This window comes from Haliotis rubra, unplaced genomic scaffold, assembly GCF_003918875.1.
Source record: "Haliotis rubra isolate DU_JTF1 unplaced genomic scaffold, ASM391887v1 Scf68, whole genome shotgun sequence".
Classification (NCBI taxonomy): domain Eukaryota; kingdom Metazoa; phylum Mollusca; class Gastropoda; order Lepetellida; family Haliotidae; genus Haliotis; species Haliotis rubra.
Genome location: NW_025767390.1, coordinates 2228587 through 2256212, shown reverse-complemented (window position 1 = coordinate 2256212; position 27626 = coordinate 2228587). Strand labels below are relative to the sequence as shown.

The 27626-nt window shown below is 41.3% G+C and overlaps 1 protein-coding gene and 1 long non-coding RNA gene across 2 annotated transcripts; one reads left to right on the top strand and one right to left on the bottom strand.

Annotated features, from left to right (window-relative positions):
* Positions 1-1063: 1063 nt before the first annotated feature.
* Positions 1064-12287, bottom strand: LOC124258030. The gene is made up of 6 exons (XM_046692105.1): positions 12118-12287; positions 5414-5532; positions 5213-5269; positions 4050-4162; positions 2440-2584; positions 1064-1288 (listed from the first exon to the last, which is right to left on the bottom strand). The coding sequence occupies exons 1-6, from the start codon at positions 12179-12181 to the stop codon at positions 1232-1234; spliced, it is 555 nt and encodes a 184-aa protein (XP_046548061.1). The 5' UTR covers positions 12182-12287; the 3' UTR covers positions 1064-1231.
* On the top strand, positions 10044-26244 carry LOC124258032. Its single transcript, XR_006893485.1, has 3 exons — positions 10044-10056; positions 21724-21726; positions 26144-26244. It is a non-coding gene; the product is annotated as an uncharacterized LOC124258032 (long non-coding RNA).
* Positions 26245-27626: the final 1382 nt, after the last annotated feature.

Genomic DNA, 27626 nt, shown 5'->3' with positions numbered 1-27626 from the left:
AAGCCCCTTTCTGATGTCTCCCACCGTGATATTGCTTGAATATTGCTAAAAGCAGCGTAGAACCATACTCACTCACTCACTCACTCACTCACTCACTTAACACAACTGGTGTTGCAGTCTTGTGACTTGGCGTGACTCTGGTATAGCACATAAAACGTAAAGTAAAGAAATAATCATAAACATAATCAAGTAAACATAATGGAATGGAACTTTTGATGCAAACCTGACATTATATTTTGAACCTTTGATCGTTACTAGTTTTAGGGCAGATTGCATGTGTTTCATGTACCCACCGTGATCTAAGGTTGGATGAGACGGTCGGTTTACAATTAACATTTTCTTTTAAAAATATACATTTCTTCATTTTAAGGTCAGAAAATACGACAAAACATCTGTATCTTTGATTCTGCTTAATTTTGCCTGTTTAGGAGTTACTATGGGAAATCTTCGTACTGAAAATAACAAAAGACAAAGAAAAGCCTTAAGAAACTAATTTATTCTGTTTTCTTTGGTATTCAGAAAATATACTCATGCCAATAATGGTTGTCACCCCTCCCCACCCCAACCCCCACACACACCCCACACCCCACACCCCACCCCACACATCCTCTCCAATAAAAAATTGAAGGGATGACAACCATTATTGGCATGAGTATATGATCACATACAGCAACATTTGTTGTCAAATTTGATTTTAAATTGATAGGACAGATTGCACAGCAAGCAATAACAAAGAAAAGCAGCAGAGAACATCAAATTAGATTGAATCAGATGTCACGCCGAGGCCCGGGTTCGATTCCCCACATAGGTACAATATGTGAAGCCCATTTCAGGTGTTCCCCGCCGTGATATTACTGGAATATTGCTAAAAGCGGCGTAAACGTAAACTCACACTTATTCTTTAATGCAATGAAATGTAAGAAAGAAGAATGTTAATATCTAGCGGTTAGCTTTCCTGGTAATTTAAACTTGCCCTCTGCTAATACTCTCCACTCCAGCACTGATACAGGAAGGGGGCAATTGAATGAGCAGTCAGTAGGGCCTGAGTTTGAGTCGACAGAAGTAATATCGATCGGCGGCCAATTTACAGTCGGTCGGGCGATGAGAAACAGAAATCAAAACGTTGCCCTTATGTCTAAAACGGGGGCATCCGACGTAACAATGTGATACTTCCAATGTGTTATAACAACCGATATTATGACGACGTGGTAACGTTAATATTCACTTTGGACTAAAAAGGCTTTGTTGGATACGGCTGTGAGCTGAACTGCGTAGGGCCGCTCGCAATCTGAAAAGTGTAAACGAGTAAGATTAGTAGAGTATGTATTGGTATGTAACCTAATACAATAAGAGGTACTAAATTTAATATGAACGTGTCTATGTCTGGCTGCCTATCCAAGTAAGGGTATACCAGTACGGTTTAAGAGAAAGCTTGATATCGCTGAATATTGTTAAAAGCGGCGTATAGTCATACTTGCTCGGTATCCCTACCTTCAACCCGGTATTTGCCTCGCTAGTTTACTCTCACTGACTGACTGCATACCTCACTCACTCACTTGCCCATCCGCTCGCCTGCCTCCAGTCCACAGGTGCACACACGTACGTATTCACGCACGCACGCACTCAAGCACTCGTATCTCTGTCTTCATCACTGACTCAAAAGACAGCGCACCCACTTATTCGTATATGTCTTCATCACTGACTCAAAAGACAGCGCGCGCACACACGCACTCAAGCACTCACTCACTTATATATATGTCTTCATCACTGACTCCAAAGACAGCGCACTCACTCACTCACTTGTATATCTGTCTTCATCACTGACTCAAAAGACAGCGCACCCACGTACGCACTCACTCACTCACTCGTATATCTGTCTTCATCACTGACTCATAAGACAGCGCATTCACTCACTCACTCACTCGTATATCTGTCTTCATCACTGACTCAAAAGACAGCGCACCCACGTACGCACTCACTCACTCACTCGTATATCTGTCTTCATCACTGACTCATAAGACAGCGCATTCACTCACTCACTCACTCGTATATCTGTCTTCGTCACTGACTCAAAAGACAGCGCACTCACTTACTCACTCACTCGTATATCTGTCTTCATCACTGACTCAAAAGACAGCGCACCCACGCACGCACGCACTCACTCACTCACTCACTCGGATATCTGTCTTCGTCACTGACTCAAAAGACAGCGCACTCACTTACTCACTCACTCACTCGTATATCTGTCTTCATCACTGACTCAAAAGACAGCGCACCCACGCACGCACGCACTCACTCACTCACTCACTCGTATATCTGTCTTCGTCACTGACTCAAAAGACAGCGCACCTACGCACGCACGCACGCACTCACTCACTCACTCGTATATCTGTCTTCATCACTGATACCCCAGATGGTCGCATACTCACGTCAACGTACCTGAGGCTTGCAGGCCAGAATGCCAGTGAGGATTGTGGACACCAGGGTGAAGATCCAGCCGAACACGATCATGACGATACCTCCTACCCCCATTCCATAGATAGACTCGGCTTCGGAGCATGCAGCACTGGAATCACCCAATGTACTGAAACCGAAAAGGGAATTGGTAAATGCTGTGGTATGGCGCGGCACTGGAATCACGTAATGTACTGAAACCGAAAAGAGAATTGATAAATGGTGTGGTATGGCGCGGCACTGAAATCACGTAATGTACTGAAACCGAAAAGGGAATTGATAAATGCTGTGGTATGGCGCGGCACTGGAATCACGTAATGTACTGAAACCGAAAAGAGAATTGATAAATGGTGTGGTATGGCGCGGCACTGAAATCACGTAATGTACTGAAACCGAAAAGAGAATTGATAAATGGTGTGGTATGGCGCGGCACTGGAATCACCCAATGTACTGAAACCGAAAAGAGAATTGATAAATGGTGTGGTATGGCGCGGCACTGGAATCACCCAATGTACTGAAGCCGAAAAGAGAACGGCCGAATGGAGTGGTATGGCACTGCTTTTGGCAGCATTCCTGGTATTTAAGTGCCAAAGTCATTTTCCACTAAAACGTTCGGGTGACTCACAGCATATGAGAAATATGTTAGTTAACCAAATAGGCATGGTATTTAGTATTAAAACCATTGTTTTTGTTCCGGGGTTTTGCTACTTTTTCAGTTCCCGGTTAAAGTTTGGCGGCCATCATGGGTTTTGAGCTAAAAATAGCTTTCGTATTATTATTCGGATTGGAACCAAACATTTTTTTAAACTGCTATAACATATAAACACAAAAGAATATATGATTTGCTTTCATCAAATTAGCTACTTGACTAACAAATATGATATTTTCATCCATGTAGATGAGGCGAGGTAAAATGGGGTTTAACGTCGTACTTAAGAATATTTCGCTCATATGACGACGTGCATGCTTGTGTATTTGTGGCTGTTTGTACTAGCCCAGACTTAAGCTGGTTTTATAGTGCTAGCCCACTGAGATACCATGCCGCAGTGAAGCATGAATACCCCACTCAGACACAGTATACTGACTCCGAGCCGACCAGTCCTTGTTGTACCCATTAATGATGAGCGCCAGGCATGTACCGACAAGTACCATGTTTTAACGTCTTTTGGTATGAGGGGCAGTGGGGTAGCCTAATGGTTAAAGCGCTGGCTTCTCACGCCGAAGACCCGGGTTCGAATCCCCACATGGGTACAATGTGTGAAGCCCATTTCTGGTGTCCCCCGCCGTGATGTTGCTGGAATATTGCTAAAAGCGGCGTAAAACCAAACTCAGTCAGTCAGTCTTTTGGTATGACCCGCTACCTTCCTTCCTCCTCATGGTAATAACAGATATATATGCGTATGTACTTGCTTTGTACATAACATTTTAGGGAGGGTCGATCACATTGTAGATGCTGCACAATACAAATCAGCATCTTTCCTTGTATCCGAATGTTGTCAACCACTGGATGGTCGCGTCCAGACTCGATTGTTTACAGACCGCCGCCATGTGGCTGGTATATTGCTGACAAGAAACAAACAAACAAACAAACATACCTGCATGATGGTGGATTGATGGAAGCCAGAGCACCGAGGGCAATGATTCCAACAATGGCGAAGATTCCCATCACGAGAAGGGTGAGTATTGAGAACACCATGTGGGCAATGTACTGAAACACGAAAGTGAGTGAGTGAGTATTTCTTTACGCCGTTTTAACAATATATCAGCAATATCCTGGACACAAAACATGGGCTTCACACATAGTACTCATGTGGGGAATCGAACCCGGACCTTTGGCGAGACGAGTGAACGGTCCCACTGAAGAAGTATCGATATATTGCCGAATCCATCTCCGTGGGCTCCTTCAAAACTTTCCATACATCTACAGTCAACTTGGAAGACCGGGGGTGGTGTGTGTGTGTGTGTGGGTGTGTGTGTGTGTGTGGGGGGGGGGCTGTTACAGTATTTCTGGTGTCCCACCCCCTTACATTCACTGCTGTGCAGGCCTTAAACCGAACTCACTCACTAAGTGGGGTTAGAGTAAGTGAGTTGAGTTTTACGCCGCACTCAGCAATATTCAAGCTATATGGCGGCGGTCTGAATAATAAACGAGTCTGGGCCAGACAATCCAGTGATCAACAGCATGAGCATCGATTCGCGCAATTGGAAACCGATGACATGTGTCAACCAAGTCATCGAGCCTGACCACCCGATCCCGTTTGTCGCCTTTTACCACAAGCATGTGTTACTGAAGGCCAATACATTCTAACCCGGGTCTTCGCGGGTCAACTGGGATTAGACTGTTTTGTTATACACATGCACCACCTAGCATATTCAAGAACACACACCGACCAGCTGCATTTGTTTAAACATTGGGCTTCGAAACCATATCTTGCGTGTAACTTTGATATCCCAAACAACTTAGTCACATAGTCACGAGCGTTCTACTTGACCCATGAAGATCCGGGTAAGATATCGAGTTTAGTCTTTAGCATCCCATGATTGTCATAAGAAGCGACTAACGGGGTCTGGTGGTCAGGCTTGCTGACTTGGTTGAGACATGTCATCGTATCCCAACTGCACAGATCGAGGCTCATGATTTCGATCCTTGGGTTGTCTGGTCCAGACTCGATTAGTTAAAGACCGCCTCATAAACTGGAATATTCCTGCGTTAAACAACAAACAAACAAACAAACAAACAAACACTGAGTCTACTTACGCCACCCTTGGCTCTAACCACCGTCACGATGATACCGATCACTCCAGGGATGATGTACTGAAAAAAGTGCCGATACATAAATTGGATAATAGATGGATGAAGAAATATTGTTTGAATACAAAAATTGGATGCAGTTCCTTACGTCCAAATAGAATTGGCATACATGCTAGCGTTTTTAGCAATAGAACTGAAATTCCTTACTGCAAAACCCAGGGCCCACACAGGTTGGTCTGAGAAGGAGATGTTGTAGTCGGTTTGAGTTTGAATCAACTCTTTCGCCTTATTTAAGAGGGCACCGATGAGGGAGCTCATGATGACGCCTGTCAAAGAAAGATAATGAGAGTGAGTGAGTTTAGTTTTACGCCAATACGACTACGGCTACAACTTATATCTGAATATAACAGAAATGAAGTGCTTAATCGTGATTGGACACGTAAGAACGGATGTTGTCAAAAGTTTGACGCAACGTCATTCATGAATTATGACGTTATGACGTCATTTTATTTGGTTTTATTTGTCGGAAATGATTAATTCGTGAATTATTCTCGGAGGTCTCTAACAAATTGGTGTTGATATCCCTAATTATTAATCATATGCATAATTTCTTATTGCGTGTTATCTATAAGTTAGTTCTTTGTAATAGTTACAGTGGAATATAACTTTATATTCTTTTTAATAAATCACACATTTATTTACACATTCATGATCCTAATTCTCTGTTGTCGACGTGCATTAAGCGAAGCTTAAGGATCTCCAGTAACCCATGCTTGTCGTAAGAGGCGACTAACGGGATCGGGAGGTTAGGCTTGCTGGCTTGGTTGACACATGGCATCGTATCCCAATTGCGTAGATTGATGCTCATGCTGTTGAACACTGGATTATTTGGTCCAGACTCGGTTATTTACAGACCGCCGCCATATAGCTGGAATGGGAAGATTGCTGAGTGCGGCGTAAAACTAAATCACTCACTTACCTGGTATAAACGGACTTTATTTTTTTTTAATGCGAAATATATTGAAATCATTACAAGATTAAGCCTCTGAAATTCAAGCAAAAATTTAAGATGATTAAAAGTTGACAGTAAATAGAATCGCGTTTGAATAATGTATGAACTATATCTACGTTGTCACGAATATGGGATGCTCGTTTAGAAAGGTGTTATCTGTCACAATCAATTTTCCGCGAAAATATGTTTCATGAAAGCAATTTAAACACCTATAATCATTATTGTTTGGTATTATCACACAAAGGGGCTGTCGCTACATTGCAAAATGGTGTGATTTCTTGTGCTTTGAGAGGAACATTAGACAAGGAGTGCAAATGTGTAGTCCTAATAAAGGTCGAAATGGCTTTAAACTGATAACAAGCAGGAAAAGGACAACAGGTAACGAATATCAGTTTCAACTTGTTTAGCCGGAAAATCCGTGCAGCATGCTTATCAATCATACACAACTGTCATACATGGCTGTGATTTCAAACTTCATTGTCTTTAAGTTTATAACCTCATTACGGCATTGCGTGCGTTGCTGAAGTGTATGTGTTAGTTTTCTCGACGTAATGACCAACAGCACCGCCGCCATATGGCTGGAATATTGCTGAGTGCGGCGTAAAACTAAACTCACTCACTCACTCTCGGCGGCGAGTGAGTTTGATGTTGAAGGAAATTGTGAAGTGACTCGTGACATCGACGGTTACCATCTTGGAGCTGACAGACCAAGAGGGATAATAACGGGATTCGAACCACTGTCACAAGTTCCTGGCGCGCCTAAGGGTCGCAACTCTGCACAGCGCATTACAGCGACTTCTACGAGACCGGTGTATTTTGAGGTATTAAACTCGTACAAAGGTCAATTCTTTATCACATAAAAAACATAAAATTATATTTGGCATATTAATCGAAAATTTCTAAATTTTATTTCATAACAGTATAAGATATGATCAGTCTCTTTAATCTTTGACGATAAACGTTCAGGACAAAAAAGGGCGGGGTGCGTACCCCTGACACCCACCCACCCACCACACCACACCCCCCCTTCTGGGTCCGCTGATGGGGGGAGGTGGGGTAAACTAGTGGTTAAAGCGTTCGCTCCAGACAGCGAAGGCCCAGGTTCGAGTCTTCATGTGTATAATGGGTGAAGACCATTTCGTCCTGATAGTGCTCTGGAATATAGCTAAAGCGACGTAAAACCATTCTCACTCACCCGGGAATGAAGAAATTACCAACAAAATAATATCACATTGACAAGTTCTATGAATCGCATTCTTTTCACAATTGACATATTCACAGAAACTTCAAAATTTAATTCTAAAAATTCAAAATGAGATAAGAACGATCAGTTTCTTTAATCGCTCGATGGTATTATCTTTCCGCTTCATATGTCATTACAAATGATGAAATAATTATCGACAAAACGATATTTTATCATATTTGTATTATCCGAGATGTATTCATCGTGTACACAAGGATACGCCGAGTACACACGATGCTACTTATAAGGTTAAAGTACCAATTGCTGCATTTATTAACAAGTTTCAACATACCTGTGTATATAACGTTACGGGCAGTGGTGTCAATTCGTATCATGTGGCAAAGCAAGTACGTGCGTTGGTGTGACAAGCACGCGCTGGGTAACACATTGCCGAAATACTTTGTACCTTCAACAACCTCCCACATGTCAACATTTCCTTTTGTGAAACGCACGATACCAATAACGCATACTTTCTTTCAATAGGTGATGGATATGATAAAATAAAATCTTAGTTACCAATACTGTGCAAAATATACGATTCAAATTTAAACATCTGTAGCCTAGCAACAAGACAAGAAAACCCGGTTAATCCGTCCTCGTTTAGTCTGGAAAACCCGCCCCCAAAGCTTATATTCATTATCATATTCAGCCGCACGATAGACTGAACACATCTCCCCAGCCTTGAAAACTCTACACTGGCTTTCAATTCGCTTCGGAATCGAGCAGTGTCCGAAATAGCCCCTAGCCCGTGGCTAGTAAAAATCCAGTCCGGCCAGTAAATATCCACAGTCACTGGCCCGACTAGCTAGTGAATTTTCATGGGGTCATTTTGTAAATATCGCTCTTGGCTTGTTGAGTTATAATACACTTTTACATCACATGTCATCGTATCCCAATTGTTAGATCGATACTCATGATGTTGATCACTGGATTTTCTGGTGCAGACTCGATTACGGCTTGATAAAAATGTCCATCATATTAGCAGCTTCATGATGAAACCCGTGTCATGCCGACAATATCTTATACTCATCTATTTTTGTAATATTTTGCTTAGTTTCTACATTCAGATTTCGGGCTAGTAAATTATTTTGTGGGCTAGCAACTTTCAGGCATAGCTAGCCTGACTGGCTAGCAAAATTTGGAAACTATTTCGCAAACTGGAATCAAAATCTTGCTCCTATTTTTTAAGCGTTTAAACGGTCTAGCTCCAAAATACCTCTTGGATCTCCTGACACCATAACACCCAACTAGATCACTCCGCTCAAGAGACCAGCCTTGAAATACCACAAACTAGAACTAAGTCATATGGGGACAGGTCTTTCTCTAGAGCAGGACCCTTCCCCTGGAACAATTTACCATCCATCCTTCGTTCCGAAATCGAACAGTCAAGTTTTAAATGTGGTCTCAAGACGCACCTATTCACCTCTGCACATGGATAAAGTGGACTCAGAAAGTGCTTTTGAGCAATTACATTGATAAGAGGTGAGGTGAAATTGGGTTTAACGTCGTGCTTGAAAATATTTCGCTCATATGACGACGTGCATGCCTGTGTATGTGTATGTGCGGCTGCTTGTACTAGCCCAGACTTTAGCTGGTTTTATAGTGCTAGCTCACTGAGATACCATGCTGCAGTGAAGCATGAATACCCCACTCAGACACAGTATACTGACTCCGAGCCGACCAGTCCTTGTTGTACCCATTAATGCCGAGCGCCAGGCATGTACCAACAAGTGCCATATTTCAACGTCTTTTGGTATGACGCGGTCGGGGATCGAACCCGCGACCTTCCGCTCTCCGGGCGTACGCTCTAACCACTACACCACGGAGGTGGTCACATTGATAAGAAGCGCTTTATAAATATGTGTATGTATGTATTGTTTGGAACGTAAATCTTCTCGAGTTCCTTAGCTCCAGTCATTCTGATTCTGGACATATTTCAAGATAGATAACGTGTAAAAAATACAACATCAGCGCCGGAGAACAATCAGTCTTGATTAGAAGCAGACAAAATATTTTATTGGGCGTGGAAGGAACAATGGCGATGACACTTATACAATGAACCTCTCAAAATCATTGAAGCCAAGAGGTGTCCTTGGAAAGAGTAAGCAGGTCCTACCTACAAGTAACCAACAGCAACAGTGTCGTTGGTAATACAGGTGTGTACCTGTATATATATTCTTTGGTGAGTTGCCTTTGATCAAGTGAGTGAATGAGTTTGGTTTTTACGCCGCTTATTCCAGCAATATCACGGCGAGGACAACAGAAATGGGCATCACACATTGTACTCGTGTAGAAAATCGATCCAGGGACTTCGGCGTGACGAGCAAATTTAATGTTTTAACCACTAAATTATCCCATCGCCCTTTGATTTAGTAATTACCCGATAGGGAAGGGTATTTGTTTTATCTCAGATTACTGATATCCAATGTCTCGCAGCAGCATCCTGCTTAAGGTCAAATAATGTACTATAGAGTACTCAGCGGTGGGCGTGTAACGTCGCCCATCTTGTTTTTCTATGTAACACAGTTTCAGTTATATTATATTAATCAGTTATTTCTTTAACCTCATGGAAGTGAGAAACTAATCTTATAGTTTGTAATAGGTATGTGAACACCGGGTGTTAAACTGCGCGCTTCACATGTACCAGAAAAGATAACAAAGGACATAATTGTGCATGATTCGTGTTTCAAAGTGTATTTAGACCAGCTCGAATCCTTAACCCATATAACCTCTTCAGGCTATATAAAAACGAAATTATCATTTCATGTCACAACTAACGTAAGGATATTATTGTAAAGTAATGAACGGTTATAGGTTATCACGAAAAAGTGTTTAGATCTTATAAAATCGTATAAGATCGTATAAAATATTGATAAAAAGAGCATACCCAGTGGTTCCGTAACAAACACACATAAAGGCTAGTCAATTTTGCTCCCGAAAAATACCTTGGAAAAAATTTGAGGAACTGTATTGGACATAATTGTTTACACAACATCTTTCAATTCGATTCCATTTGTCTATCATACAAAGTTTTAGAGTTTCGCCGATGCTTTTGATCATGAAGTTTTGATCAACCTTAAAGCAGGATTTTGTCATTGCTATGAAAATAGGTTTTGTTAGTATTAATACTTTCTCGCATAAGACAAACGCTTCACAAAGGGAACAATACTTCAGGAATCTGTCAAGTATCCTTGCGCCAACTCAATCAAATAAATGCTAAAGATAATACTGAATGCAATACGGAAGACAATGCAGAAAAATTGCTGAATACAATACTTAAGGCAATGATCAAGACATTGCTGAAGACAATACCGAAGATAATGCTGAAGACAATACCGAAGTTGAGGTTAAGACAATGCTGAATACAATACTCAAGACAATGCTGAATACAAATACCAAAGACAATGCTTAAGACAATACCGAAGATAATGGGGAAGACAATGCTGAAGACACTGCTGAAGACAATACCGAAGTTGATTGTTTAGACAGTTCTGAATACAATACTAAAGACAATGCTGAAGACAATACCGAAGTTGATTGTTAAGACAATTCTGAATACAATACCAAAGACAATGCTGAAGACAATACCGAAGTTGATTGTTAAGACAATGCTGAATACAATACTCAAGACAATGCTGAAGACAATACCGAAGTTGATTGTTAAGACAATTCTGAATACAATACTAAAGACAATGCTGAAGACAATACCGAAGTTGATGGTTAAGACAATGCTGAATACAATACTAAAGAATGCTGAAGACAATACCGAAGTTGAGGTTAAGACAATGTTGAATACAATACTAAAGACAATGCTGAATACATTACCAAAGACAATGCTTAAGACAATACCGAAGATAATGGGGAAGACAATGCTGAAGACACTGCTGAAGACAATACCGAAGTTGATGGTTAAGACAATGCTGAATACAATACTCAAGACAATGCTGAAGACAATACCGAAGTTGATTGTTAAGACAATGCTGAATACAATACTCAAGACAATGCTGAAGACAATACCGAAGTTGATTGTTAAGACAATGCTGAATACAATACCAAAGACAATGCTGAAGACAATACCGAAGTTGATTGTTAAGACAATGCTGAATACAATACCAAAGACAATGCTGAAGACAATACCGAAGTTGATTGTTAAGACAATGCTGAATACAATACCAAAGACAATGCTGAAGACAATACCGAAGTTGATTGTTAAGACAATGCTGAATACAATACCAAAGACAATGCTGAAGACAATACCGAAGTTGATTGTTAAGACAATGCTGAATACAATGCTCAAGACAATGCTGAATACAATACCAAAGACAATGCTGAAGACAATACCGAAGTTGATGGTTAAGACAATGCTGAATACAATGCTCAAGACAATGCTGAATACAATACTGAAGTTAATGGGGAAGACAATGCTGAATACAATACTGAAGTTAATGGGGAAGACAATGCTGAAGACACGGCTGAAGACAATACCGAAGTTGATTGCTAAGACAATGCTGAAGACACTGCTGAAGACAATACCGAAGTTGATTGCTAAGACAATGCTGAAGACAATGCTGAATACAATACTGAAGTTAATGGGGAAGACAAAGACAAGGTTACATATTGTTGATTTCCAATATATTTTGATACAATACTACTTACCGCACGCCAAAACCAACAAGGACGCTACTCCATTGATAATGTTCATTCGACTTTGTTCGGCCATGTTGGAAGTTTGAGCGTTCTTATCCGTACGTCCGGTATCGGTTACTCGATGCTACTGAACAGCAACTTCACGACGGCGATACTTATACACCGCCAACAACGCTCGTGGGCTGTTGATTTCACAATACCCATGTCATTGCCTGAGTCTAAAGTTACCTGCTGCTGAATATGACACCCTTGTGTCGTCAAGGGTAAAGGTTTGAAACGTATGCAGATTTGATGAACGCGAGTATTAAATATAGGGACGTTGGCTGTAAGCTTGTTTCTATTGTTAGTGCATATGTAACAAATTGCGGATTTAAAGTGCCGGCCCACTGTTTGTTTGTTGTTTTACGCCGCACTCGGCAATATTCAAGCTATATCGCGGCGGACTGTAAATAATAGAGTCAATCCAGTGATCAACATCATGAGCATCGATCTGCGCAACTAACCTACCGATCCGTTAGTCACTCTTTCGACAAGCATGGGTTGCTGAAGACGAATTCTAATCCGATATTTTCGGGTCCTCATTAAATGAGAGAAAGAGCGGTAGCCTAGCGGTTAAAGCGTAAGCTTATCACTCAGAAGGTCCAGGTTCGGTTCTCACATGAGTACAATCTAGTATCCTGTGTCGTTTTGCTAGAAGCGTAAAGCCTTACTCACTCATTCTGTTTATTTGCAAGTTTGGTTTAACAGACTATCCACATCACGAATGAAATTGGAACGTTTATACATGATTTTGAAGTATACAACAGTACAGTATGACATAAACAGACAATTTGAATCAAATCAGTTTCTGAGCTTTGAATTGTTTTATATTTGTATTTAAGTATCCATGAGGATTATGACTACAATACCACAAACGATCATGGCTGATCGTAATGTCATGTTCCTTTAAGACACATACATATTTGGCACACATACATATACCATCTTATGTTACAAGGCTAAATATCCCCACATGGGTACAATGAAACCCATGTCTGGTGTCCCACGCCGTGATATTGCTGGAATGTTGCTAAAAGCGGTGTAGAACTAAACTCACTCATTCACTATAAGGCTAAAACACGTGGAGGGAGGGAGTTTAGTTTTTCACCGATTTTAGCAATATTCCAGCAATATCACGACCGAGGAGACCAGAAATGGGGTTCACATATTGTACCCATGTGGGGAATCGAACCCGGGTCTTCGGGGTGACGAGCGAACGCTTGAACCACTAGGCTACCCCACCGCCCCTAATACACGTGGAACATTTGTTTTAATCTGAAATACACCTATGTATAAATATACGGTTAGCCGGTGGCAACTCACATACAGATGGTTTTAATCGTCACCCGACACATCGCCAAGGATGTCATATCCTTAGTGGCCTGAACCCATGATATGTGTCATATTTCACATGACCCTGAATGTGTACGTTTCGCAAACAAAAACAAATAAATATATACGGTCACGAGTGGACATTAGACATTGTATTGTCTTGTCAGGTTCTCATGACTTCCGTGTGTCTAGTTACGGCATTCTGCGTCCACAGTGTCAGCTGGGGTGGTGGGGTAGCCTAGTGGTTAACGTGTTCGTTCGTCACGCCGAAGACCCGGGTTCGATTCCCCACATGGATACAATGTGTGAAGCCCATTCGCTTTGTTTTAACATAATGTGTATCCTCATGAATGATGCGTCACCTCAATGAGACTACTTACCTCTATTTGTTTGGACTTCCTGTATAAAAATGACCCCTGCAATCTGTATGTTGTTTATTAAAGGTGACGGATCATGTCCTCAGACTCGATGACGTCAGACTTTAAACATTTTGCTATTTTAAGCCATACATTTTCTTAAATAATCAGTTAATGCTTGCTCAGTTCAGTTCTGTCAAACCATTTTATTTTTCAAAGTTGTATACCACTATTCCACATGACAAACGTAAGGGAAAACCTCATTCCTTGATCCATGGGACATTTATAAATAAGGGCATCATTTTTTATGTGTGTCACGTAGCTACCAAATTCTGAACATGGATCTGTCGGTCGGGGAAAAAATTAAAATCTAACAAACACAAACTTAATAAAGACAAAATTATCCGAATAATGTTCTTGATTCTCATTTATTGTAATTCTTATTGCAATTTCTCGTGTTATATGGACTTGTGGCAGCGACTGATTAAAACATTTTAGATAGATAAACAATTTATATGACGAGGCGGTACGTTTTAGGTTCGAGTCGGCGGTGTTGGAATGAAAAAAAAAGAAGTTTCCTCAGAGGTTCAGGACATTTTTTCAAAGTTGATATCAAATGTCATTTGAACTTTACAGAGAAAACTATGTGCGAAATGCTGGGCTTTCTCGCTTATAACATCCAATCTGGGGAAAAAACATTTCGACCAGAACTAGGTATCCCCATGGGTACCAATTGTGCTCTCCTCCTTGTGTATCTGCTTCTTCAAGAATATCAATCAGAATTTCTGCTTGGGTCGGCAGATCGAAACAAGATAATTTTGCCAAGAAGTTTAACTTAAGCTTTAGGTATACCGATGATTTAGTATCGTTCAATAACCATCAAATAGTCAGTACCAGTCGTTACCATACGTTCCAGAATTATTTCAGGTGATTAGACTTAGCATATACTTATGACGGGCGCCACCGGTGGGAGAAGGATACGCTCACCTTTTCGCGAACACCTGTTATAATCACTGTTTCATTCTGTTTATTTCCATGTGTTGTTCAACGAAACAACACATAATGGATGAAATCAGAGCCTTTATTCCTGACTATACGGAAAACAACAGTACAGTATGACACACACAAGTAATTTGAATCAAATCATTTTGTGAACTTGGATTGTTGAAATCTAGTGTTCAATTAATTACGAGGATTACAATACCACAGACGTTCATGGCCGATCGTATGTCATGCTCCTTAAATAGATCAGGCGACAGATGTCACAGACAGGTCTTGCTGTGACAAGTTGCGTACCTTGAACGTATCAGGATCTTATAATCTTGGTTTCGAATCTCAGACCAACACCGATATTGATTTGCTTCTTCAACACCATACCCGTGCGAGTTGTCTCCCCTACGTGGAAAAGGATAAAGGCTTGCGTCACTTCGGAGATCTTCATCTCTCCGTGAAACTGTCATCGTGAAACCTAGGTGACTCCCATGATCCCGCATTGAACGGGACTAGCTTCAATGTGATTATACCAAACGTGTACTGTCATTATTTACATGAAGGTTGTATCTTCATCGTGTCATTGACAATTGCAAAGTGCCAACACAAAGACAAACATGATGAGGAGAGCGAATATCCAGTTCAACCTCAGGGCGTTCCCTGACAGCGGCACATCCTGCTGTAGTCTGTTTGCAGTGAACACGTACCGATGAATTTCACTTTAAACAAAAAAGTAAATCAAATAAAGTGAAATTAAGATTGCGAATCCTCATTATTTGACCTTGCCAATTGAGCATTTAAATCTCAGAATTTAATTCAAATTAGGATAAAAGATGTTTAACAAACTATCATAGTTTCAAATCGCTATCATTGGTTTGTATTACAAGGGGGTAAGCGCAGTAGTTGGAACAGTGGAACAAATGCACGTGCGGTACGTGAAGAGCGTTAACTTATAACAAACTTTGTCGTTTTCGGTGTTTCATTTGATGTGCATACCCCCTTGTAAAACAAACCAATAATAGCCATGTGAAACTATGATCGTTTGTTAAACAACTTTTATCCTAAGTCGAATAAAATTCCGAGATTGAAATGTTCAATTGGCAAGGTAAAATCATGAGATTCGCAGTCTTAATTTCACTTTATTTGTTTTACTTTTTTGTTTAAAGTGACACTCATCGGTACCTTTTCACTGCAAACAGACTATAATATACTTGACAAAAATAGTTAGGGATATATGTAAATTTTGAAATTATAAATAATGATCTATTTATTTATTAACACACTGATAAAATATCAATCATAAAAATACAAATATCCCTAACTTATTTTGTCCAGTATATAATATCCTAGAGCAAGACAACACGTCGACAGTGAACAATTCAACTTTTAACATTGACCACAACTTATAACGTTGATCGTCTTCCTAAATTGGTATTACATTAAGTCTCTCATTCGTATTACATGTTCATCCTTTTCGCGAACGATTGATGTCATCACAAATCTTGCAGCGATCATTTTATATAAGCTTTACCACTTGTGCCTAATGAAACTTTCGGCGAAGAATTAAGGCTATTTTTCTGGGCTTTACGTTCTATGATTACTAATGAAACGGAGCACAGATGTGCCCAACATATGTAATATGTTTTAAAGATGTGCATGTGCTATATTATGAACAGACATTCCCGAATATGGAGTGGCAGTGAAAAATTTAAACATAAACGTTTTGTGTTTCTAAATGTGTACCCTGTAGATTGGGTACTTCTCATGTTAGTTATGAAATCAGCGCTTGAGCAGAGTAGACATACAGTGGATTCTGACTCTGAATACGTTAGATCTGAATGTATTCATGAGTTTAATAATATTATGGACCATTAGTAAAAAATCGGAAACATAAAATATGATTCGCAAGTGACTTTACGTTTATCTCCAGGTATGACAACATCAAGGAGAATTCAAACTCGGACATCACTGCAGCAACGTCGCACGTCGTCATGGCTCACCATCACAAAAACGTATTTAAATATTTGTTTTCTGCCAGTTCGCGGGTAAATAGTACCCAAGTCTCACTTTAAGGTTTAATAGTGTGTCAATATATATCGAACATTTCATCATACAATGATAAGCTGGATAATCGAGGTAAATATGTGATCGATAAATACTATTGTTTTCCGATCATGTAAGCTGAAACACTATCATAAACAATTATGTGTATGTACATGTTTGTTATCTTGCCAATATCATATACACAAACAAAACACTTTGTTGGTATGTCAGCATTTCCAGGGGTCTGTCTTATTCCTTCTTCTTGTACTTTTCTAATTCCGCCTTTAATTTCTCTACTTCCAGGTTTCTCTGCAATGAGAAAAATCAAATCCATCTTACAGACAGCTCCATCAATGAAATGTGGCGTACACATGCTCGGCACGTCAGGTGTGTTTCTTCTGTACAACTCCAAAGTAGCTATGGTCAACCCTGTCCCTCTACATTATTGCTATAGTAATATGCACATTTCATTTGGGTCACAAAAATCACTTTTTTCGCGTTTAACACTATCAATATTCTATCTATATGGTGGTGATCTGTAAATAATCGAGCCTATTCAAGTGACACCATGAACATCGATCTACGTAATTGGTTGTTTGGTTGTTTAACGCCGCACTCAGCAATATCGTAGCGGCGGTCTGTAAATAATCAATATCATGAGCATCGATCTACGCAATTGGGATACTATGATATGTGTTAACCAAGTCAGCGAGCCTGACCACCCGATCCCGTTACTTGCCTTCTACAACAAGTATGGGTTACTCAAGACCAGTTCTGTTTCGGATGTACATGGGGTGCATCACGACGAGACAAAAGAGTTCAGTTTTACTTTTCACAAGTTATCCCAAAGATAATGATCTATGGAAGTCTGAATGTAACTGAATATCTTTGAAAGTCTGCATTCCTTTGACTATAAGTGGCCTCGGATCTCGGTCCTCGGACCTTGGACTGTGGACCAATTATTATGTTATGGAAATGGAGAGCTATCGGACGTCCCCTCTCCACAAGCAATTTTGAGCCGGGGACAAATTCATACCAGTCCCCCAAGGGTTCACAATTCACACTAATTTCTAAACCCGACCAGTGGATCCTAATTTAAGTCAAAATGTATAATATTCCCTTAAAGTATCACTAAAACGGGCTCCTACATTGGTTACTGATTGCCAAAAGCTGACCGGACAACCGGAAATGACGTAACCAATACAGCATACCTGATGGAGCGTCTTCTCCACTGTAATCAGACGGTGTGCAGTGACGGCCGATGCTGCCATCGTCCCGGCAACTGTTGGCAATCTCCCTCCCGCCACCGTCATCAAGTCACCAACGTCATCCACCTGACTCCCGATGTTCTTTACAGAAAGTACCTAGTACAAATACGAAAAGTGGTAAAACCATGTACGCTTTGCACTCATCTGTGTTTGTCATCAGTGGAAATATTTGTGGAGTCCTGTAGGAAGACGTTTCCTATTCTCGCGGTACTTACGGATATCGGCTGAAAAAATAACACAAACAATTCTTATCGTATGAATGCTTGTTGTTTTTAAATGAAAGGCCTTCTCCTCTAACATCTTCATCTATAAGCTCCCAGATCCATCAGGTGAATTACTACCACTCGTGAGCCGGTGATAAACAATGCCATCCGCCACTGACGAAACGAGGCTTCTCCCATTCTCGCGGTATTACCAGGAATTAACGTTAGATCTTTTGCGTGTATGTAAGAGCAATCCTGTCGGAAAGGGCGAGAAAAAGTAATGATATGTCCAAGTTGGTATAAACTCCCCAATATTCGTGACACTGCAAGATTTTGATCACTCACAGACTTGGTCCACTTCCTAGTTACCAGTCGGTGATGTAAACAACCGGTAAGTGTCGCGCATCGGCGATTTCGGCAGAAAACGTGTTTACCGCGAGAATAGGAAACCCGCGAGAATAGGAGACGGACCTATACTTGACATGAAACCTGAGTGTTCCGTATAGTGGTTTGTTTGTTGTCTTACGCCGCTATTCCAGCCTTATGGCGGCGGTCTGTAAATAATCAAATCTGCACCAGACAATACAGTGATCAACAGCATGAGCATCGATCAAGGCAAATGGGATACGATGACATATGTCAATCAAGTCAGCGAGCTTGACCACCCCATCCCGTTAGTCGCCTCTTACGACCAGCATGGGTTGCGTGATATGTTGTTGTTGTTTTTAAGTTCTTATGCACAGGTGGCAACGTAATAAACAAACTATATAAGGGCGGTGTGTAAGTATCCTGACCAGGCAAGGTTCACTCCAAAGGTCGTCAATGAACAACGACCCGTGAAGATCCGGGTTAGAATTGATCTTCAGTAATCCATGCTTGTCGTAAGAGGCGAATAACCGGATAGGGTGGTCAGGCTCGTTGACTTGGTTGATACATTGCGTAGATCGACTTTCATGTTGTTGATCACTGGATTGTCTGGTTCAGAGTCGATTATTTACAGACCGCCGCCATATAGCTGGAATATTGCTGAGTGCGGCGTAAAACTAAACTCACTCTCTTATTCACTCACAATGAGCAACAACTCCATCATTGAATGACGATGCATATCGTCCGAGACGTCACTCTAAGGGTACCCAATCTACCCCTAATAGCTAGATGGGCACAGTTGTCCTACCTTTGGAACGAAGATGAGGCACTGGGTGACGGTTGTGGCGAGGATGACGACGGTCGAGGTTAGGGCGTAGTTGATGTTCACCTGAGTTCTGAGGGACATGGAGACGGTGACGCCAAGGAGGCTGAGCACAAGGACGTTGTACACAGACATTCCAATCATCTTTGAATCGTTAAGACCATCAAGCTTCACCTGTCATATAACATCATTGTTCAAGAAGGCTGTTGACTGAAGGTGTACTGGTACTTGATGATACTTTGGTAGCCTAAAATATTGTTTTGTTTTGTGGAAATACTCGCTACTTCAATCATTTTTTCTTTCATAAACTTGCAAGTTGGATAATTTTCCTCGCTGCTGATCACATTATTTCATACTTTTGTCAAAACTCGAAAAAAAGAGACTATAATGGATATTATGACAAACTAATCTACGTTTCAACAAGGTCCCCAAGACGTCCACTAGTGCAGCTTGTAAGGTTTTAGTGCGAGACGATACTTATTCGTGAATTGATGCATTTTGTCAACTACACCATAACGAATGTTGTGTCGAAGTTGAAGGGACCTACGTAAGAACTTCGACTAAAAAGGAATACTCAAAGTCGAATCTTTTACTTTGAGACAATGACACAACCAATGTTCCACACATCAAATTCTGAATTCGACATTCTGGTGTTTGCCTGTGGGTTCAAGTAGAGATTTACCTCAAGGTAAAGAGGTGAAGTGTTTAGTCGTTTTCATCAAACGTGATATCCGTTTTCATAATAGACTTAACTAGCAGATGTTGAACATTCCCATTCTTAATTATCCTTGAACAACACAAACAGGCAGTCAACAATACATGTGCTGACCTTCCGAGTTTCCCATACAAGACAAAGAGGCGATCAGCAAGAGGAGTACTAACCTTCCGAGTTTCCCATACAAGACAAAGAGGCGATCAACAAGAGGAGTACTAACCTTCCGAGTTTCCCATACAAGACAAATAGGCGATCAACAAGAGGAGTACTAACCTTCCGAGTTTCCCATGCCAGAAAGGCCCCCAGCAACATCAGGATACCCTGCAGGGCGAACAGTGCGGCTGTGAAGTAAAGTTGGTTGGGGGACTCGCACAGTTTCACTACCCTCTGAGTGATGACATCTTCCTTGTCATCCAGCTGTAATAATGGTGACATATGATTACTACCGATTTTAGCAGCACTTCAGTTCCTGGAGGGGGGAAACAGAATATGGGAGGAAAGACCAAGGTGTTCCAAGTCTTAGATGTCTACTGTTTTAGTGAAATCACCGCGGATTGGTCTTGTGCTCGCAAACAAAGAATCATTGTATTCTGGAACGAGTAAGGGACGCAACTCAGCACACGATAGGATCAACCATGTGGACCTCAGCCCCAACAAGAACAGTAACAGCTGTTAATGTTCCCTGCAATCAGAGTCAGTAATTGCTTCTTGGTAGTTTCGGCGAAATATTGTTTTAGGCTTGCAAAGAAAAGAAACCAAACGTTTCTATTTCGGAAATCAGTTCAGGCATCTACATGTGTAATATTCTCGAACGTCGGATGACGTCAATTACTGTAGCAAATGACTGCAATGGGATGTTCATATATACCAATATTGACATCTCGCACGTAGTTTCGAATGCCGAAATCGTGATCACTTCCAACTGTGTAAAGCGCTGGAATACGGCTGGCATATTAGACTGACTGAATGAGTATGGTTTTAAACTCACTCATTCACTATAAGGCTAAAACACGTGGAGGGAGGGAGTTTAGTTTTACACCGGTTTTAGCAATATTCCAGCAATATCACGGCGGGGTACACCAGAAATGGTCTTCACAAATTGTACCCATGTGGGGAATCGAACCCGGGCCTTCGGCCTGACAAGCGAACGCTTTTACCACTAGGCTACCCCACCGCCCCTGGCATATTAGACATAAAACCATACGCACTTACAGATAAGCACTTACCTGCAGAGGGAGGTCGTAGTCGACAACAACGATGGGGTCCAGAAAGGTCCACGTCAGCAGGACCAGCATGTTGATGGCTACTAGGGCGCCGACCATCGCCATTAGTTGACTGTCTTTAACAATCTGCAGATACATGTGAGGTGAGGTGAGGTGAAATTGGGTTTTACGTCGTGCTTGAGAATATTTCGCTCATATGACGACGTGCATGCGTGTGTATGTGTATATGCGGCTGCTTGTACTAGCCCAGACTGAAGCTGGTTTTATAGCCCACTGAGATACCATGCCGCAGTGAAGCATGAATACCCCATTCAGGCACATTATACAGACTCCGAGGCGACCATTCCTTATTGCACCCATTAATGCCGAGCGCCAGACAGGGACCAACAAGTACCATATTTTAACGTCTTTTGGTATGACGCGGTCGGGGATCGAACCCGCGACCTTCCGCTCTCCGGGCAGACGCTCTAACCACTACACCACGGAGGCGGTCAGTACACTTTAAGACATAAGAGTAAACCTATAACGTAAGATTTTGCGTTTTGTCTAACATTAATTGATATGTATGATGAATGCATTCAGCTTTGGTTTAGACTACTTGTGTTCAACAACGTTTTTAGATATTGTATTGTAGCGTTATGGAAACATCAAAGTACTAAAACTGTATTGCAAGAAGTGATGAACCCGTACTGTAAGATAGCGTTATGGCCCAGTATTGCAAGAAGTGGTGAGCCTGTACTGTAAGATAGCGTTATGGCCCAGTATTACAAGAAGTGGTGAGCCTGTACTGTAAGATAGCGTTATGGCCCAGTATTACAAGAAGTGGTGAGCCTGTACTGTAAGATAGCGTTATGGCCCAGTATTACAAGAAGTGGTGAGCCTGTACTGTAAGATAGCGTTATGGCCCAGTATTACAAGAAGTGGTGAGCCTGTACTGTAAGATAGCGTTATGGCCCAGTATTGCAAGAAGTGGTGAGCCTGTACTGTAAGATAGCGTTATGGCCCAGTATTGCAAGAAGTGATGAACCTGTACTGTAAGATAGCGTTATGGCCCAATATTGCAAGAAGTGATGAACCTGTACTGTAAGATAGCGTTATGGCCCAGTATAGCAAGAAGTGGTGAACCTGTACTGTAAGATAGCGTTATGGCCCAGTATTGCAAGAAGTGGTGAACCTGTACTATAAGATAGCGTTATGGCCCAGTATTGCAAGAAGTGGTGAGCCTGTACTGTAAGATAGCGTTATGGCCCAGTATTGCAATGAAGTGGTGAGCCTGTACTGTAAGATAGCGTTATGGCCCAGTATTACAAGAAGTGGTGAGCCTGTACTGTAAGATAGCGTTATGGCCCAGTATTGCAAGAAGTGGTGAGCCTGTACTGTAAGATAGCGTTATGGCCCAGTATTACAAGAAGTGGTGAGCCTGTACTGTGATAAGATAGCGTTATGGCCCAGTATTACAAGAAGTGGTGAGCCTGTACTGTAAGATAGCGTTATGGCCCAGTATTACAAGAAGTGGTGAGCCTGTACTGTAAGATAGCGTTATGGCCCAGTATTACAAGAAGTGGTGAGCCTGCACTGTAAGATAGCGTTATGGCCCAGTATTACAAGAAGTGGTGAGCCTGTACTGTAAGATAGCGTTATGGCCCAGTATTACAAGAAGTGGTGAGCCTGTACTGTAAGATAGCGTTATGGCCCAGTATTACAAGAAGTGGTGAGCCTGTACTGTAAGATAGCGTTATGGCCCAGTATTACAAGAAGTGGTGAGCCTGTACTGTAAGATAGCGTTATGGCCCAGTATTGCAAGAAGTGGTGAGCCTGTACTGTAAGATAGCGTTATGGCCCAGTATTGCAAGAAGTGGTGAACCTGTACTGTAAGATAGCGTTATGGCCCAGTATTGCAAGAAGTGGTGAACCTGTACTGTAAGATAGCGTTATGGCCCAGTATTGCAAGAAGTGGTGAACCTGTACTGTAAGATAGCGTTATGGCCAAGAAGTGGTATTACAAGAAGTGATGAACCTGTACCTGTACTGTAAGATAGCGTTATGGCCCAGTATTGCAATGAAGTGGTGAGCCTGTACTGTAAGATAGCGTTATGGCCCAGTATTACAAGAAGTGGTGAGCCTGTACTGTAAGATAGCGTTATGGCCCAGTATTGCAAGAAGTGGTGAGCCTGTACTGTAAGATAGCGTTATGGCCCAGTATTACAAGAAGTGGTGAGCCTGTACTGTAAGATAGCGTTATGGCCCAGTATTACAAGAAGTGGTGAGCCTGCACTGTAAGATAGCGTTATGGCCAAGTATTACAAGAAGTGGTGAGCCTGCACTGTAAGATAGCGTTATGGCCCAGTATTACAAGAAGTGATGAGCCTGTACTGTAAGATAGCGTTATGGCCCAGTATTGCAAGAAGTGGTGAACCTGTACTGTAAGATAGCGTTATGGCCCAGTATTGCAAGAAGTGGTGAGCCTGTACTGTAAGATAGCGTTATGGCCCAGTATTGCAAGAAGTGGTGAGCCTGTACTGTAAGATAGCGTTATGGCCCAGTATTGCAAGTGGTGAAGTGTAAGTGTTATGGCCCAGTATTGCAAGAAGTGGTGAGCCTGTACTGTAAGATAGCGTTATGGCCCAGTATTACAAGAAGTGGTGAGCCTGTACTGTAAGATAGCGTTATGGCCCAGTATTACAAGAAGTGGTGAGCCTGTACTGTAAGATAGCGTTATGGCCCAGTATTACATGAAGTGGTGAGCCTGTACTGTAAGATAGCGTTATGGCCCAGTATTACAAGAAGTGGTGAGCCTGTACTGTAAGATAGCGTTATGGCCCAGTATTACAAGAAGTGGTGAGCCTGTACTGTAAGATAGCGTTATGGCCCAGTATTACAGGAAGTGGTGAGCCTGTACTGTAAGATAGCGTTATGGCCCAGTATTACAAGAAGTGGTGAGCCTGTACTGTAAGATAGCGTTATGGCCCAGTATTGCAAGAAGTGGTGAGCCTGTACTGTAAGATAGCGTTATGGCCCAGTATTGCAAGAAGTGGTGAGCCTGTACTGTAAGATAGCGTTATGGCCCAGTATTACAAGAAGTGGTGAGCCTGTACTGTAAGATAGCGTTATGGCCCAGTATTACAAGAAGTGGTGAGCCTGTACTGTAAGATAGCGTTATGGCCCAGTATTGCAAGAAGTGGTGAGCCTGTACTGAAAGATAGCGTTATGGCCCAGTATTGCAAGAAGTGGTGAGCCTGTACTGTAAGATAGCGTTATGGCCCAGTATTGCAAGAAGTGATGAACCTGTACTGTAAGATAGCGTTATGGCCCAGTATTGCAAGAAGTGGTGAACCTGTACTGTAAGATAGCCTTATGGCCCAGTATTGCAAGAAGTGGTGAACCTGTACTGTAAGATATCGTTATGGCCCAGTATTACAAGAAGTGATGAACCTGTACTGTAAGATAGCGTTATGGCCCAGTATTGCAAGAAGTGGTGAACCTGTACTGTAAGATAGCGTTATGGCCCAGTATTACAAGAAGTGGTGAGCCTGTACTGTAAGATAGCGTTATGGCCCAGTATTGCAAGAAGTGGTGAGCCTGTACTGTAAGATAGCGTTATGGCCCAATATTGCAAGAAGTGATGAACCTGTACTGTAAGATAGCGTTATGGCCCAGTATTACAAGAAGTGGTGAGCCTGTACTGTAAGATAGCGTTATGGCCCAGTATTACAAGAAGTGATGAACCTGTACTGTAAGATAGCGTTATGGCCCAGTATTACAAGGAGTGGTGAACCTGTACTGTAAGATAGCGTTATGGCCCAGTATTACAAGAAGTGATGAACCTGTACTGTAAGATAGCGTTATGGCCCAGTATTACAAGAAGTGGTGAGGCTGTACTGTAAGATAGCGTTATGGCCCAGTATTACAAGAAGTGATGAACCTGTATTGTAAGATAGCGTTATGGCCCAGTATTACAAGAAGTGGTTAACCAAGATATACTACTCAGACTTTGCTAATGATCACAAACATTCCCAACTTTACATAGTTTATCATTTGAAATTGTATCCATTTCAAACTAGATAAATAATGATATGGCAACCTCTCTTTAGGCAAACAGCCACTTTAATCAAACTTATGCACTTGATACATGAGTAACCATAAAAATTATTTTTATGGCACCAATCAACCATTTTGCAAATCATGGAACGAGTCATTGACAAGTACACAACACCTGTGAATAGCAAGTATGGCATCCACAAGATGCTTACAATAAGGATCCATGCTTACAATAAGCTTAAATATTTAAACCAAATTAGACCCCATATCATAGTATATCCTTAGTATAGTAATAGTATAGTAAGAAACAATGTACCTGTAAGCAAGATACCTTATAGAATGAACCCACACTATGAAAGACATGGCGTAACCCTACTTCTACTTCAACGTTGACGTTTATAGTACTGTGAGCTCTATAGAACGTTACCTTCTTCTTCTTGGTGGAGTTTGTGAAGATCACATGGACACGCCAGGTTTTGGCAAACAGTGCCCCGAATGACAGTGAAAATCCAAGTGCCAGGAAAAACGCTTTAATCTGAAGAAAACGGGAATGAAAACACGTCACCTGCAGATGACTATCCACATTGAGCACACAGTGTATCATTAATCATACCCCCATATGCTTGAAAACGGTATAAGAATCTATACCTAAACGTCGCCATTGTCAAAAAAAGAGGTTGATCATCCATAAGGTCTTGCTATCTCTGTACCACCAACTTCTAGAATGCCACTAAAACCAATTATAACCGCTTACTGTGCAAAATGCCGAGAAGGACGTGGCGCTGGTGTTCTCAAGAAAAGGCGTCATGTACAGAAGTAGACATCCAACAAGTGTGAAGTTGTTGAGTCGCGGAGACGACATCTTTACCTCTCTGGAATTAACACCAAATAGTTAAAACAAACATAACCGTCGTATATCTACATCTACTGTTACCAACTGTTTTCTGGTAAAGAAAGTTCTCGCCCAAATTGGATGATGACTAAAAATTGAACGAACAAGAAATGGTTATTTGGTGGTAATGTATTTGATACTGGTTTCTGTGGGTTTTTTGGTTTGGCAGACTGTTTCGGCAATTGGCTAAATTTCAGAATATTTTGATAAAGATTTTTCACATTATGTTTTTGTTTTTAAAAACATTATTTCCTCTGAAAAACATCATGTTTATAAAATGTGTCATGAATAAAGTTACGGACATAACATGTTTGTTTTTATTTAACTCGTTTTGACACATAAATATTGGCATTTAGAATTGGACATCAATCATTATATCGATATTTGAGTATTCTTGCAGTTGCTTTTTCTTAGTTGGTTCCTTACAACATATAATGTGACCGTTCACGATACGAAACATAGTTCGTAGTGTATCCATATGATTCACCTGACGGTCCAGAATAGATGACTGAAGCAAACGTGGAAAATGATACACCCCTGATTGAGCAGAGTACCACAGATCAAATTGTGTAATCGATGATATCGTAAATGAACTATTGAATGACATTTTTTTAGATTTACTCAGAAAATAACTTACTTCCTTATGCATGGGCTGCTCTTAAAGTATGTTAAGGATGTCGTTTTGTTGGTATTCCAAACCTACATGTGTCACCACTGATGTGAAACGTTGATTTATTATACATATTTTGTCATTTTTGCTCCAGTTGACTTCTCTGATATTTATCGATAATCGATCGATATTCATTAAACGATGATCGACCTCTATGATATATATCAATAGAGAGCCCTATAAATAGTTGTACTGGTAAGTAAACCGCATCACGACACTAACCGTATATCCCTGTAGTAGAAGTTGAATACCAGAAAGAAAACAGACAATGCCGCTCCCAGCCCCGAAATACAACAGAAGCAGATGTACAGAGCCATAAACAGGTGCTCCTCGTAGATCAGCTTCACTACAGAGTCTCTCGGTATCTTTCCATCTGCAATAAATAGAACATAATAGAACTGACATCTTTGTTCTCCTCACAACAGAAGCAGATGTACACAGCCATAAACAGGTGCTCTTGCAAGATCAGCTTCACTACAGAGTCTCTCGGTATCTTTCCATCTGCAATAAATAGAACATAATAGAACTGACATCTTTGTTCTCCTCACAACAGAAGCAGA